General features: G+C 47.5%; 1 protein-coding gene across 2 annotated transcripts in view; it reads left to right on the forward strand.

Annotated features, from left to right (window-relative positions):
* Positions 1 to 12,258, forward strand: part of SDK1 (sidekick cell adhesion molecule 1) — a 411,809-nt gene that overhangs the window by 367,096 nt on the left and 32,455 nt on the right. For both annotated transcript variants that reach the window (XM_054210555.1, XM_054210556.1), the window contains one exon: positions 10,730 to 10,845. In XM_054210555.1, coding sequence (XP_054066530.1) covers positions 10,730 to 10,845 — 116 coding nt within the window. The remainder of the gene's footprint in view (positions 1 to 10,729; positions 10,846 to 12,258) is intronic.

Raw genomic sequence — 12,258 nt, forward strand, 5'->3', positions numbered from 1 at the left:
GAAGGAGCATAGACAGAACAACGGAATGGCCACGGGAATATTCCATACCGTAGACGTTCGTGCTGGGTATATAAATGGGGGTTGGCCAGGGGGGGCAAGAATCCGTGATCACCGGTCGGGTCGGGCTGGGCAACGGATTCACTGGGCGGTGTGCGTGATTTGTGTCTTTATTCCTTTAGCAACCCTAGTTGCTGTCTTAGGTTAAACCACGACAGTCCCTGAGTGTTTTCATCTCTTTCTGCAGGCCTCGCTCTTTTCATACGTTCGTACAAAATACCCTGCGTGGTGTCACCTCCCCGTCGTAGGTCACTTTCTGGAGAAGGGAGTCCCTCAGCACTACCTTGCCGCCCCCCCCCCACCTTTCTCATTTTAGCACAGAAGCTTTATCTCCTTCCCTGCCCCAAATGTAGCCGAGAAGACGCTGTGCAGAGAAGTCCCCTGTGCCTCCTCGTTAACAGCCTACAAGAGGAATGACAACATTTCGACGCATTAGAGCTGGCAGCTTCAGTCAGTCTGCTGTGGCCCCCTTGGCTGTTTTCTCCTATCTGTTTGGGACACGTGGCCGCGTCTCTCGGTGGCTGGCTGTGCGTATGCAGATAGGGATGCGTTGCTGCTGGCACAGCTCTGGGAGAACTGGGTGGGCATTTCCACCCCAGACGCCACTGGAGAGGGGAAGAGAAGGATTATCGTGGCCATTTCACATTGCAGTAGTCTAAAACCTGTCAGCCTAGGGACAATATCTATCTTCCCTTGATAAACAAAAGGGGTTGGAGGGAAGCTATTGGAAAGTAGTATAATAAATAAATTATTGGTTTTGCTTGCTCACACTTTGAACAAAGGGGCTGACCTTCCTTGGCGCTTTAGAAGCTCCAAGCCTTTGAAACACTAAGGTATTTGCCTTTTAATTGTTGACACTTCTGAACATCAGCAAAAGGCTACTTTTGGGGGACGGCAGGCTGTTTGAAACGTGGATTTTCCTGTTCCCCTCCCCTTTAAATTTAAAGAATCTGTAGAGCTGTTCCGATATCATGCTCATTTGTGAATGAGCTTTACGCAGCCGTCCTGGGAACGCCCCGCTCCAGGCGTGACACTGAGTTCTCATCCCGTCCCCAGTGTCTTTCTCCTTAGGAAGGAGAAGGTCCCCTCTGAGCTCAGAGTTAAAGATCCAAGCCACGTTCTCCAGCAATGCGCTAAAAGAGCAGAGCAAAATCAGAGCAGAGCAAGAAAGGGAAGCTATAGGAAGACGGAGAGGGGAGTGATGAGTCGTTTCCTGTTTGGACTGGGAAAGAAACCTTTTTTTCAGTTTCTCTTGCATTACTGGAAACCTTTACACCTGTATCCTAACAGCATTCCATTTCTGAGAGCAGGATCAGCCACCACGTACATCCCATCAGCATTTTGTGGCGTATTTTAAGCTCCTCCAGACTCGCTCTGTACACGGTTTCCACTTGGGGCTTGTCTGCAGCAAGTCCAATTTGGATTTGTTGTTCCCCTCAATGCAGCTCCACTGGTGGTAATAGCAGTATAGATGGCACTCGGCTGCATTATCTAATCCTGCAGGGCCGTGACAGGATAGTAAAAAATAACAAACTAAAGTGTGCCTACATTAGAGCATTAGTCATTGCTTGTGTGTTCCTGGTACTGCTGCACTGCTGGGCAATTACGGATATGAATTTCTAGACAAACCTTGACTCCCTTTCCTACTCAAACTGGCCATTTTTTTTTTTTTAAGGGGTAGTTTCACGTTCTTAATCCGTTTACAGGTGAGCACAAAGGTTTCATAATTAAACTCCCAAATTCAGTAGCTTAGCTCAGTAGCTGCTCTTATAACGGAAAGGCAGAAAGTAACTGTGCCAGTGTGAGTCTGGAAGAAGTGTCCTTAATGTCAACGTGTCAAAAAGACATCCCTGCAGCTCTCTGGAGACTGAAATCTAATGTCAAGGCAGGAGGAAGCAAAGTCTAAGTGAGAGTCGTACTGCTGTCAAAGCAAGCTATTCTACCATATAGGAGAAGGAATTTTAAGAGAATGCACTGGAAAGCAGCGTCCAGATTGAGACATAGATTTGATGGGCTTATTTGACATCTTTAATTCTCCATTGACAGTCCAGAAGCTCCCTAAAATGATTTGCAATGTTTTTATGCTGCAAGTAAAAGCTGAATGCGCGCCTCATTAACAGCTCATTAAGTTGTTAATATTGGTCATAAGCAGCCTTTGGTACAGCACAATGCTTTATACTGTGCGGCAGCTCCTGCTTCGCTCTGGTTTAATTGCCTCTTTTTATCACGTCTCAATGTAGGAAAGATGTTTCTGTCCAAGCAAAAATATCATCGGTTTTTGATCAGCTGAGCTTGCTTCTCCCCGCCGCTGCGCTTGCTGGTGTGGGTGGTGTTGGGCTGCGATTGCCACGCGACGTTTTGCTCGGATGATGAACTCCCATCTCGCGAACCCAACAATTTGATGTCGATTTTTCAGCGCTGACTGGAGCCCCAGACAGGCTCTCCCTACTCAGATTCACCGCCGGGACTCCTGTCTTTGTGCTGTGGTTGGTGCAAGCAGCAGTGGGAGCGGTGGGACAAACGAGCTGTTCTGCTGCAGCGTTATATGGCCTGCGAAGAGCCGAGGGCAGGGACATCCCCGCGCAGTACACAGAGGGCGGGGGGATGAGAAGCCTCATCATGTATGCAGAGCCTTACTGAACTAACAGCAGAGCTACTCCATTAAAAGCAAAGGAATTAACCTTCCTTTCAAAAACATGAGCAATCAGTAGTAAAGTAAAACGGGCCATAAATTGCATTGGTAAAGAAGTGGGGAAAGCCCCTGGCTGATAACTCAGATTCAAGCAGACGCAGGCTGGAGCTTGAGTGTTTTTGACTAAAGGGTAACATTTGCAGCCAGATTTCTCTTTCCTCTAATTGCGCAGTCCTGCTCTGCTTGTTTTCAGTCATCCTGGGATATGTCAGCAAAATGTTGTAAGCATTTTCATATGGGTCTCAACTCCCGTGGCTTTGCCTCCTCTGTACGGCTTTGCTGTGAAGCCAGCTGTAGAGAAACACAGTTGGTTTTCTTTTCCGACATCTGTTTGCTGTATCCGTCGTCAATCATGGAACTGGAGGCATTTCAGGTTGCCTGGTGTAGACTGAAAACAAAAAAGTTGCCATTTTTTTTCTTAGGAAAGTATGAATTAGCAGTATTCCAAAACGTCTTGGCCACAGCAATCTGGAGCCTGAGATGATACGGGCGAATAGGACCGCAGTGATGAACTCAGGGATGCTATGACTGCAAAATAAATAAGGAAAGAGAAAACTCTCACTCAAAGCCAAGAAAATGCAAATTTAATCTCTCTCCCCCGAGGAGCACAAGATCACGGCCCTCCACGGGATCCCTGGGGTTCTCAGACCATCGCAATCTGTAAATCCTAAATTAGTCCCTCATGGGGCTCAGCTCCCCAGACTTGCGCTAAAACCACAGCGAAAGGTTGTCGCAGTGGCAGATCTCACCTGCTCAGTTGGACTTCATTCAATACAGCTTTTAACATTTGGTATAGGGCAAACCCCGTGGAGATTCCCCCTAATTAGTTGGTGCGCTCTCTTGACTTGGGTGGAGCGCAAGGGGTTGTCGGTGCTTATTAGGCTTCAGTAGGTGCTGCCATTACTGTTAGTGAAAATTAAGTGGGTGCTTTCGTCAGCTGCCATGAACTTGTGATATTATGATATTGGAGTGTGGGATGAACAAATTATAATGAGTGGAACACGACTATAAGAGGAGGAGGAGGAGTCTCGAGAACCAGAGAGCCTGGGGAAATAGTCCGAAGTAGGTAATTTTGCCTCTGTCTAATGGTGTAGCCTTTTCTAAGAGAGTTGAGAGCGGTACTTTCCCACTCGGTGCTTCTCCCGGTGCACGTCAGGGAGGATCAGGCCAGAGTATCAAACACCGAGCAGTTCTTCGCCATCCCTTGCACCCTTGAACAACCTTCATTCCTCCTGGGGGGCGAATCCTGCGCTCCGGAGAGCTGACGCTGCTCTCAGTTACACAACATTCACGCGGGGCCGGCTCCACCAGCTGCAGCGGAGCTAACCCTAATTTGCATTGATGGAAGGGAGAGGGGATTTCAGCTTGTAGGTTTACGCCCGTATGTTTGTTTGCGCATACCTAATGCTCGTCAGGCTCTTGCTGCTCCTGCCCATGGGTCCGTCTCTGCTGACTGACGGGCCGCCTGCCTGCGTGTGACCATATCCCTGTTGACACAGAAGAAACAGAGGAAAAAGCTCATTTTACTGTTTTCCCCCCGTCCTGTTTTAACCGCCTGCGTGCCCTTTCCAGAGGCAGCCTGACGGTTCTGTATGGACTTTACCTCTGGGCCGGGCGTTCTCAGTCCCTTGATGGATAATCTCAGTATGCAATGTGATAGCCTGGTTTAGGGTTGCATTAGCTAAGTAGAACTGTGGACTTCAGCAAAAGAAAAGTGTGTAGTTTTTGTTTGCAGGCTCTAACTCTTTCGCACTACTGCTCCATGAGATTCGCCGCGCTTGTAGGTATTGTAATGCGATCACAGGAACTTCTTCTGCATCACTCGGATCGTGTCTCTCCGGTGAAAATCCTGGATCGCACGTGGCTCGTTGGGAAATCTGAACCCCGTATTGAAAGATTAGTAATCACAGCAACAGTGTTTTCACCACCGCTGGAAGAGATGGTGAGGGACAGGATGAGAATTACTTCTGCTTGAGTCACTCGCCAGTTTATGAAAGTTCCTCATGAATAAGTCATATCCGTGGAGGTTTCCTCAGAACATGATTGCTGCCTCAGTTCAAAAAAATGGCATGGGCAGATAACCTCCTAGAGTCTGGGTCCGTGGAAAGGATACTCCCTTTCTAGTCCTTGTTTTATTTCAACGTTTTTCCGATATGTGCAGTGAATGTCATTCCCTCCCTCTTTCCTCCACCCCCGCCTCCCTCTCCTACCTCTGCAGATGCTGAAGACGTGCACAGCCAATGCTGGGAAGCTTCCCAGTGCTAAGCAAAGAAGCTGGGGATGTTACATTGGGGTATCATTTGCAGCTGCTGTTATTTATGCTTTTTCATGACTTTAATGCCCTTAAAAATTTGATGTGGCAAAACACAGCTACTGTACTGAGGGTGGTATACAGGGAGGGGGCCAAGTGTTTGCCTACCCAGATAATATCACACAGAGTAAAGCAATTGCAGGTGTGCTAGATTCCCAAAGTCCCCATCCTGACAGCTATTCGCTTTCTCCTCTCCACCCCTCCTTCTCCACTGAGGTAGGTTTGTCTGTTTATCTTTCTATTTTCGCGTCCATTAGATTGTGCTCCCTCTCCAGCAGTGTTCACGAGGGTGAGAGAGATGTTGTTCAAGTTCTTCTTGTATTGACTTCCATTGGTCTCTCTTACCCAAGGAGCGTTTCCATTTCTCTTGCGCTGATCTACGCAACCATGTAAATCAAGACATGCATCAACATCTCTGGAAAAGGGTTCTCTCCTGCTGAGACCCAGCTTTTCCAGCTGCTTTAACTGCCTCCCCCACCCAGTAGGAGGTTGGGCTTCTCCAAGATGGGGGAGACCACGTTGCTCCTTTCCTGAGACTCATTTCGAGCCGCAGGGTGACGCAAGCCTGACAAAGTTAATAACTGGCAGAGCACTAGGTTTTGGTGCCGAATTGTCATGCGTGAATAAGAGGGTAAGAGGACTCAGGGCCAAGGTTAGCGAATGGAGTTGCGTTGGAGGGGTTAAGACCCACATCCTTTTGGTGTATTATTGCATCGGAAATACACCCGAGTAACCCCAGAAAGAGCATCCCTTGGAAAAAGCGCACACATAGGAAACGCAGCCTAGCTAAAAACAGCCAGAAATTGGTGGGAAACGTCTTTTACATTCTAAATATAGCTCGTGCCACTTTGTCACAGCGGAAGGCAGCTTCGCAGTAGCTGTTTTTGAAGCACAATTAACTAATTGTTATTGAACTAATCAGCATCGCTCACGCAGCATTCCTGATGGCACAGAGGTACTGCTGCACCGGGGAAGCGTTCCTCGCTCCCACCTCTCTCTCCCAGGCACTGTAAGAAAATGGCCAATAAACACTGAAGGTTTTTCGCTCGTGCTGCTTTGCCGTCGTGGAAGGAGTGACTACAAACAGCTGCAGATACGCCTTTATGCTCTTTCTTGGGAGGTACCTGTCCTTGCGTTCCTTCTCTAAGCCCACGCTGCAAGAAACCCCCTTGCGTTTCGCTTTGCCCGTTCTGCAGATGAGTCCGGCTGTTTTATCTCGTGACCTTCTGTTTGTTGCGTTGTGTTTGGCTTCTGTAATCCACTTAACTGTTGCGTATCTACGCCATAACTTGAGGGCAGTGGCTGCAACGGGAGAAGAAACAATCTGTTCTCCTTCCCACTGCAGGGACAGAACTTCAATACGGCAAAGACGGTTTAGGCTAGGCATTCAAAAAAAAAAAAAGGAAAGAAAAAAAAAAAAGCAACCTGAGAGTTATTTTAAGAGTTATTAAAATAGGGATATGCTGGCAGAGTTTGTGTGGGGATGGCAGGGGAATCTGGAAAGAGGTCAGTGACGGAGATTACACAAACATCTGACCGGCCGAGCTGATCCTGGGGTGTGGGTCTGAGCATGTCTGAGCCCTCTCCAAATCCTTTCCAGCTCTTTTTTTCCATGACCGTGTGTGCCAGGAACCAGCACGTGAACTCTGGAGGCTCGTGCTTTAATTGTCAGCACATGCGACACTGGGCATTGCTGTGTCTTCTCTCTTGTTACTCTGGAGGTAGATAAGATTACAGCTGATACGTGAACACGCCGCCACCATCCCTCCATTATAACATGGAGACACACAGATTAGAGGCTTTTTAGGCCTGGAGCTGTCTCTTTGTTCTGTGTTTATGCAACACATTGTGCAATGAGATTCTGGCCTCTAGGTGCTAACACCGAAATGCAAATATATTGATTACTAGGGAATAAAAGCAGGCATGTTCACAAAAGCATGCTTTGATGAACTGGGGGGAAAAAGCTTGCGAGACAGGAAAGGATCAGAGGTCTTTAGAAAACAGAAATTTGCTCGGGATTGTTTGGAACTACGGGATCAAGCTGATGCACAGAAAATCTTCGGTCTCTTTCACTGCGTTTTTCTCCTCGTTTTCTGCCTGCGTGTTTATTTAAATGGCACCAGTATCGGGGAATCTTGTCCCAGACTTGTCTGTGAATTTTCTGACGTAATACTGGCACTATAGAAACAATTAGAAAATCAGCAGAGGAGAAATCCTTTGCTACCCAGAAATTGGAGCAGATATAACGGCAGCAAGGAATGCTTCGTAAAAGCGGTTATTAAGTTTACCCAATGAATCACAGGGATTTGTAGCCTACCTGTGCTCCAGAGCATCGTGGCAACTGTCCCTAAGAAAAGGAATTGTAGTCTCGTATTGATGAAAAGCTCTCGGTGCCACGCAGCCCAGGCGGCAAATATCCCGAGCAAGCAGCGAGAAAAGCTCAGGTGAACCTCAGCGATGCCCGGCGCTCCGCTGCGGGCAGGCCACGGAGGATTTTAAGCACCTTCTTTTTAAAGGTTATGAGGGTTTGCAAGCTCAAATTGACTGCAGTGTGATCCGAGGCTGTCCAGTACGACTGGAAAATGAGGGCAGTTAATATGTTTAAATGTGGATTTTGATGCGTAACTTTCTTCGCGGGCTCGTTTTGAGACTCTCTTGCGTTTCCAGATAGATTTGTCGTCTTTACGTGATCCTGCCAACATCATCCTAGTCCATAGATGGTGATGGTTTTTTTGCTAATTACTATACAACCTGCTCAGCATTTACCCTTACTTTTTGCCTGAGAGAGGATTTCAAGGAGACCGTCTCAAAGGTGAATTGAAATCAGATAAGAAAATAAATGTTTACAAATATCTGCATGAGATTCCAAGGCGGGATACGTGCGCAGAATTAGACATCTTGAATACATACTTTTTTTTTTTCAGGGAAAGTGAAATGCTTTCCACCTGCCAAGAGCTGAGTTTGGACCCTCGGGGGTGCGTGTCCCTCCTGCTATAGTTGATAATGTCACTAACACCTCCAGCAGTGTGAGGTATGCAGCTTTAACCTTGCTTTTTATGTATTCCCGATTTCAACAGCCAGGAAAAAATTCAGAGCTCAGTAATCTTGAACTGCGTTCCTAGAAGGTAAAAAGGCCTTTGAATTCACCTTTAAAATGCGCTTGCTTTTGTTGGCTCAGGCTGTCCGTCAGTGAACGGTTTGGGGTTTCAAACAGGTGGAGTCTTTAGGGATGTGTTTCCTCCTTTTTGAAGTATTTCGTTTCACCCTTAACGTAACGCGCTGTCTGCACGGAGCCGCATCAAGCGTCAGCAGCACTTTCCTGCTGTCCCTTGCTGTCAACAAGAAATCTGTGCTCAGGAGAGGAGGGACACATCAGCCTTTGAAAGTTGAACTGAGGGACAGACTCACAGGGCACAAAACCAAACAATTTGCATCTCGTCGGGGCTCTGGGGTAGCAAAGTGAAATGTCTTTTTCCACATTGTCTCTTTTTTTTTTTTTTTTTTTTCTTCCTCCCATCAAATTTTCCACCGCCGTGCCAGCAAAAGTGCAGCTCCAGCAGCGAGCGTGTCAGTGGAGAATGATCACTGGCAGTTTTTAACCATTGTGTTTCTTAGACGTGCTCCAAAAAGGATTTGAGAGAAAAAAAAAAAAAACCAACAACGGTGTTTTTCTGGCAGCAGGCTGCCCGCGCCGGCTCTTCTAATGGTCGCATCTCGGAAGCGGCAATTGTTCCAGGCTGGCACAGGGGATCCAAAGAAAAATTCTACTGTAGATGCCGCTTCAGACCTGGGTATTGAGAGCACTTTGAAGCTGTCGGTTCAGGACAGACAGCAGTGTCACTCCCTAGGAAGAAAATACACTGCTAAAGTGATCCATTTTCTTCTGTGATTGTACATATTCCTGTTTCTCTGAGCGCATCATCATCTGCAGATCTCCGAGATGTGTTTTCGGGTTCGTACAGCGTGATCGGTTTGGCCTCGCGCTCTGACGTGTGCTGTGAAAGTCTCAAAATCTTGAGCTTTTTTTTTTGGTCCTCAACAGAACAGCCCCGCGTCGCACTGAGCCCAGCCGGCGGCCGCTGCCGGCGCCGCTCCAGCCAAGCGGAGGTGACGGGGCAGCAATTCGGCGAGTGAACGAGCTGGATTTTACTGATGGTCATTGTCACCTCACGCATTCGCTACCTTTAGCCAAAAAAAGAAACAAAAAAATATAAAACCCAAATAGTTTTAACTGAGCACTGGGATAAAGGCTATTTTCAATTTTTGCCTTTCACGTTTTAATTGTACAGCAATAATTTTGCAATAGAGTTGCCGATGGCAAACATGCAAAAGACATTAACTTTATTTATGTTTGGGATTATTAATGTGGCTGTTAAAATACCTCCAGTTAGTTTTGATTGAATTGTTTTTTTGTGCGATTCTGTCGTTTAATGGAGCGGTAAATAAGAATTTCTGATAATGAGCCCAAGCATCTGTCACAACAACCTGGCGCTGATTATTAACATTTCCATTAACGGCAGGGTGGGCAGTGATAATATGGAAACCACACAGTTAGAACAAAATAAATAGTTGGTGTCAGGCTGAGTGGGTGTTAATTACTATTTTATTTTATAACTCTGGGGGGAGGGGAGTATCGGTAGAAAAGTGTGACTTATGAAGGTCATTCTCTCTAAAGAAAGAAGTCTCCAGAGGAACAGAGAACCGGGGCTATCTAACTCGGGGAGTGAATGTTTTATCGCTTCTATTTATGGCCCATAAAGGGGCAGAGAGAAAAGAGGCGGCTTTCTCGGGTGGCCTGGGCGAAGGCTACGGCGGCGTGAACATGGAGAAAGGAGAAGCCTACCCTTTGCCCTGCCTTTCTCTCCCTTCTTCTGGAGTTTGAACAGGACACGCTTTGGCACCTTTTCTGTAAACAGAACATGTGCGGGTTTGTTACAACCCGCCGGAGGCAGAGACAGCAGGGCTGGAGAACAGAGCGGCCTTGCTCTAGCCGCTGGGGAAGAAAATCCACGTGCACCGAGTTGGATCCAGACAAAGGGAAGGATGGTGTGACCCAGGTGCGCTCAAAGATTGGTTTTCTAGCACAGCAGAATGCAAAGAAGGAAAGCCATCAGGAGCCAAAGAGGTCCAGCACGTGTATGTGAAGGTATAATCAAGTGGCAAACTAAAAGTCATTTTGTCATACATAAAATATTAGTTGAATTGATGAGCGTCTGACGGGTTTTGGAGGTAATTTCAGGCAGGATTTTGGCCCTGAGTCTCGGAGCCTTGCGAACAGGCTGCTGGGAGGGGGGGCAGGGGCTGCGATGCTCCCAGCTCCTCTCCAGAGCGGTCGGTCAGGGCACGGTGTCGCCACCAAAGGCAAGCCCCAAACGGTACCGTTAGAGAACGAAGACAGACTCCTCCTTTCTTTTCCAAAAGTCCCGGCAGGATTGAGTGGATTTGGTGCCTAACCCAGCCTGCGTGGGACAGAACGTAACCCCGTCGGAGGCTGGGCTGCTCCCCGGTCGCTGTGTGCCGCCGACCCCTGCGGGGCTGGCTCTGGTGGTGGCCGGATTGTGGCGTAAACGGAGTCTGTCCTGGCTCCTGCCGCAAATGGAAAATCGCAACCTGGTTATGAACCAGTTCTGCTTGTCACTGTTAATTCTTCTGTCCTCCTTTCTCTCTAGCACCAGCGCTGGCCCCGCAGAACATCCAAGTAAACTCCCTCTCTGCGAGCCAGCTGGAGCTCACCTGGGACCCCCCGCCTGCCGACAGCCAAAACGGGAACATCCAAGGCTACAAGGCAATCCTCCTGTTTCTACTGGTTTCGTTTATCTCGCTTGGCATTGCTATTACTTGTGAGATAGCTCGACTAACTACAGTTGCCCTCACCGCGTAAGGCAAATTAAAACAGCGTTCAGACTGCAGGATGGGAACGGCACTAAGTCCCAAACCCAAAGGAAAGAGAATGAGATTTGTGGGGGGAGGGAGGGAAGGAAAAGCCTGTTGCTATTTGTGAAAAAGGAGAGCATGGGGAAACAGGGTATGCAGATAAGCGGGCAGCTCCACTTAGGCAGGCAACATATCTGCTCCAAAAAGCAACAGGCACTCAAGAACTAGGGGCAAGAACTGCATTGAAGAAAATTAACTGAGCTTTCTATCTCTCAAATGTTACAAGCCATTAGGAAAAACAGAACTTTCTCCAAGCGAGAAGCCTGAGCCAGGTCAGATTTCGGAAGAATTATTTCATTTCCTTAACTTAAACAAAATTAAATCATGGTATTAATTGCATTTGCTTCACAGGAGATGAGCACGTTGCAGAGGCATGTTGTTTAGCTTCTCCAGCATGAGAATGGACCCTCAGAGAGTGGAAATGGGCAAGTCTATAAACACTGGAGCTTGGCTTGGGTTCAGTGTCTGGCTCTGCCTCTCTCCACGAATTTAGGTCCATAAGCGAAGAAAAGCCAAGCCAATGTGAATAATCTGGCATCCCTTCCTGGCAGGAACAAGCATCCTTATATATCAATTCATGTTCTTTTCCTTTTGTACGTATATAGATGGCTCTAACAGCTTGGCTTGTAGAGCTAAGGTGGAGTCTTGCCTTGGCTCGTTCTCTCAACTTTCTGGCTTGCTTTGGCCTGTTGTAATGCTCTTGCTGCCAGGCCTGTCCAATAAGTAGGGCTGGCACCACTTTCCTCTTGGAAACGAACTTCTCCAAAGCCTAATTTTATGGCACCAGGATAAAAATTATGTAAGGGAAGAATGGGGAAAAGTACCTCAAGGAACTTTAGGGAAAGTCTTTATTACCCTCTTCAGGAGGGCATTTGCTTGGCTGTGCTGGTGCTGTGAACGCAAATGGTGAAACTGTTGTGTGCACACAGAGGTGAATTATGGACCATCGTATCAGGATGCCAGTGCTGACAGGCAGCTAGCATCTCAGGGAGAATTTAAAAACTGACCTCTCATCGCTGAACTCTGGCAGCTCATATCTGCTGTCATTAGGCCATATTCTTCAGCCTGTGGTCTATTTTTGAGTGACGTACTCAGCTACGCTGTCGCTGGACTCGGGGGAATTTGCCAAGGGAAGAGAAAAGATTGGGCACGTGGTGAAAAGCATTAGTATCCCATTGAATGGAGGAGCGTAGAGCAAGACTGCGCCATCTTCTTGATCTCTTATAGCTGCAATGCCCAGATATTTTCTAGGTGTAGGATATAC

The sequence above is a fragment of the Rissa tridactyla genome, chromosome 8 (genome assembly GCF_028500815.1).
Source record: "Rissa tridactyla isolate bRisTri1 chromosome 8, bRisTri1.patW.cur.20221130, whole genome shotgun sequence".
NCBI classification, from domain to species: Eukaryota; Metazoa; Chordata; class Aves; order Charadriiformes; family Laridae; genus Rissa; species Rissa tridactyla.